The 3,318-nt window shown below is 59.3% G+C and overlaps 1 protein-coding gene across 1 annotated transcript in view; it reads left to right on the plus strand.

The window, feature by feature from the left end:
* Window positions 1–2,485, plus strand: part of PAFAH2 (platelet-activating factor acetylhydrolase 2, 40kDa) — a gene marked incomplete at its 5' end in the record, with an annotated part of 2,973 nt that extends 488 nt beyond the window's left edge. The window contains 6 exons of the mRNA XM_010136907.1: window positions 53–167; window positions 1,243–1,356; window positions 1,522–1,613; window positions 1,730–1,900; window positions 2,019–2,167; window positions 2,391–2,485. Of these exons, the coding sequence (XP_010135209.1) occupies window positions 53–167; window positions 1,243–1,356; window positions 1,522–1,613; window positions 1,730–1,900; window positions 2,019–2,167; window positions 2,391–2,485 (736 nt within the window). The remainder of the gene's footprint in view (window positions 1–52; window positions 168–1,242; window positions 1,357–1,521; window positions 1,614–1,729; window positions 1,901–2,018; window positions 2,168–2,390) is intronic.
* Window positions 2,486–3,318: the final 833 nt, after the last annotated feature.

Raw genomic sequence — 3,318 nt, forward strand, 5'->3', positions numbered from 1 at the left:
GGTGCTGCTGGTGCCCCCTGTGACGTGGCTGCCTGCCCTCCCGCTGCTGCAGGGACCATTCTGCCTCTGCAACCTATTTCTACATGGCGGATGCTGGGAGAGAGGAGTGGATCCCTTACCACCGAGTGCCTCCAGGGCAGAAGGAGTTTCACTTCCGAAACAAGCAGGTACCGCGGTGGGGGGCTGACGGTGGGAGGTGTGGAGTCTCTCCTGCAGGCTGAGCTGCTCCCCTAGACTCTTTGTCCCTGCCCTTCCCAAACCACCGTCACGCTGGGGCTGAGCCTTCTGGCAAGCTGAGAAAAATCTGTTCAACCTGTTTATCTCTGTTTCATGGGGTCCCTCTGGCCGGCTCTAGCTGACCCCTGGCAGGAGCCAGGCTGGGCTGTGCCGTGTCCTCAGATACTTAATGTCACCTGCACCCCGGCGAGAAACGGGCTTCCTGCCCAGCCCAGCACCGCGGGCTGGCCAGGCTCCGGACCGGCTGCTGGGTCTGTCACGCTCCGATTTCTGTCTCTCCGGGATTACGCGGACAGCTGCTTACTGGGGAGCAGGAAGGTTTCCTATGGAGGCAGATTCTCCCCTGCTGGTTTCTGCCTGGTTTGGAAGGACACCATTGAGTCAAGATTTGTCCTAGAAAAGCTCTCTAGGAAACGCAGTGGCTGGAGGTGCTTTTGGCAGGCTTCAGGCACCCCTCCAGCCTCTTATTTTTGTGCATACTCTGTCTCATGGCATGTTGCACAAACAAGGGAAACACTTTCCGATAAAGCTAAACCCATGAGCAGGAGTGCTGAGGGTGAAGGAGAAATAAATGGTCAACAGAGGGAACTGGTTGCCAGGTCAGCCTCAGGTACAGCATCTGTGTTAGAGGGAGCAGGGAGGGGTGAGGGAGGTTTTCATCTGAGTTTTTTGTCACGTCGCCTCAGGGGAACCTGGGCTCCCCCTCCCCTGCACACCCCGCTGCTTCCTCCCCGGAGCAGAGGTTTGTGCTGATCTCCAGCTGTCTGGGCTATCAGATTAACTGCGTTAAAAACAAACCAAAAAGGAAACGAGTCCAAAAAATTTACCACCTCCCCACTGTGGTGCAGCCTCTCCCGTGCGGTCATTCAGGGAAAGCCCCCTCAGGCCTGAGCACGGTGGGTTTGGAGGGACAAGCATGGGAGGGTGTTGGGGGGAGGATCTAGCCCCAAACTTGTGGGGTGGAGGAGCTGGGTTAACCGGAGAAGGGGCAACTCTCACTGCCAGGTTCATCAGAGGGCGGAGGAATGTGTGCGAGCGCTCCGACTCTTTGAGGACGTCAGCAGCGGTAAATCTGTCCCGAACGTCCTGCAGCACGACTTCGATCTCTCCGTGCTGAAGGTACCAGGGTCTGTCTGTGCTGCAGGAGCAGCAGGGGATCAGCTGGCTGGTGGGAGGGTCCGGGTGCCCTTGGCTGGCAGGATCAGTCCTTGTTTTTCTCCTTTAATTGGTGCCGTTCTGCAGCGAGGTTTGGGCATGGGCTCCTCGGCCTTCTCCTTTCTCCAGGGCAGCATTGATCTGACCAAAGTCGCTGTCATGGGCCATTCCTTTGGCGGGGTGACAGCAGTGCTGGCCTTGGTGAAAGAGCCCGGCTTCAGGTAAGCCGCAGCAGGGACGAGGAGCTGCAGGAAGCTCCAGGGGCACATGGCTCATCCTGGAGGGAAGGGGAACCGAGCGTGGGTGGCAGCGCTGGGGGTTGTCCGTCCTGCTGCAGCTGTGCGGTGGCTCTCGACGCCTGGATGTTCCCCCTGGAGAACGCGCTGTACCCGGAGGTGCCCAAGCCCGTGCTCTTCATCAACACTGAGAAGTTCCAGACACCAGAGAGCATTGCCAAAATGAAGAGGCTGAGCTCCAGAAACAGCCAGACGAAGATTATAACCATCCTGTGAGTCAAAGGCGGGGGTACCCACCCCCCGGTACCCCCTCAGGAGCACCTTCAAGCTGTGGCCCATCAGGAGGACATCTCCCCACTCGCACTGAAGCAAAGCCCTTCTTTGTCCCAGGGGATCTGTGCACCAGAGCCAGACCGACTTCACCTTCCTCACCGGGAAGCTCATCAACCGCATCTTCAGTGCGAGGGGAACCCTTGACCCCTACAAGGGTCTGGACATCACCAGCCGGGCGGCTCTGGCCTTCCTCCAAAGGCATCTCAGTACGGCACGGGGTAGAGGGCACATTGGCCAGGGGCTCAGGGGGCACAAGAGCTCCCCTGCTTGCAGGGGGCTGCATGGTGGCCACTGCCTCCCTGGGCTTGGGTTTGGTGCTTCCCATCCTGTTGCACAAAGCGAAGGGGTTCAGAGGTTGCTCCCGCTTTACGCCTGGAGCCAGGCTGCTAATTGCTGTAGTAACCCCATCACCATCTCTGCCCCGTGCAGACCTGGAAGAGGAGTTCCATCAGTGGGACAACCTCCTTGAAGGCATCGGAGACGCGGTTGTTCCAGAAGCACCCTTCTGCCGCTCCAACCTGTAGCCTGCTCCGAGGTCGCTGGTGAGAGCCAGGTACCGGGAAAGCAGCAGCTCTGAGTCCAGAGTGAGCCGTGCGGAGCCAGCAAGGGCAGGAGGACCATGGGAGAGCAGGACCTGGGGACCGCGGGATTGGTGGACCTGGGGACCATGCTAGTGGCATGTGGCTGTGATGCTGAAGTGTGCCCAGAGAGTCCTCCCTGCTCGAGCGCTGCCTGCAGTGAGGGCTGAGGGAATAAAATCCCCAGGGACAAAGACCCGAGTCCGAGGTGACACCCTTCTTACAGCCTCTGGTAGGTGGGCATTGATCCCTCGCTGGGCCTGGCTGGGTCTATTGCAGCTGTGGCACAGCTGGCAGGAGCAGGCAGGGGGTCAGGGGTAGCTCAGCCACGGCTAGAGGTGCAGCATCAAGGCTCCAAGCGCAAAGCAAATGAAGATCTTGGCGTTGTCCTGAAAAGCCAGATGGAGTGCTGACCCCACACCTGAAACTGGGGGAAAAAAGAAAGAGGATGGTGTTAAACAAGGGGCTGGCTGGAAGGGAGGTAAGATGGGGACTGGAAGGGAAACAGCCCAGCCTGGTTTTGCAGCATGAAGAGCGATGCCACTGCAAATGGGCACGTGCTGGGGGTTGGGAATAAGGCCCTTTGGAAGCACCTACAGCGTGTTCCTGGGTAAGGCCAGAGGTGTTAGAGCAGGGGATGCTTTTTAAGGAGGCTCTGATCCTCAGCCATCCTGAAGCAGGGCTGAAGCCAGCGGAGCTCCATGGATTTACCCCTCCGGAGACCCTCCCAAGGGTCCTGGCTCGCTCCACAGTGGGAGGGGCCGGGCGGGCGGCACGCG

The sequence above is a fragment of the Buceros rhinoceros genome, unplaced genomic scaffold, assembly GCF_000710305.1.
Source record: "Buceros rhinoceros silvestris isolate BGI_N320 unplaced genomic scaffold, ASM71030v1 scaffold28045, whole genome shotgun sequence".
Classification (NCBI taxonomy): domain Eukaryota; kingdom Metazoa; phylum Chordata; class Aves; order Bucerotiformes; family Bucerotidae; genus Buceros; species Buceros rhinoceros.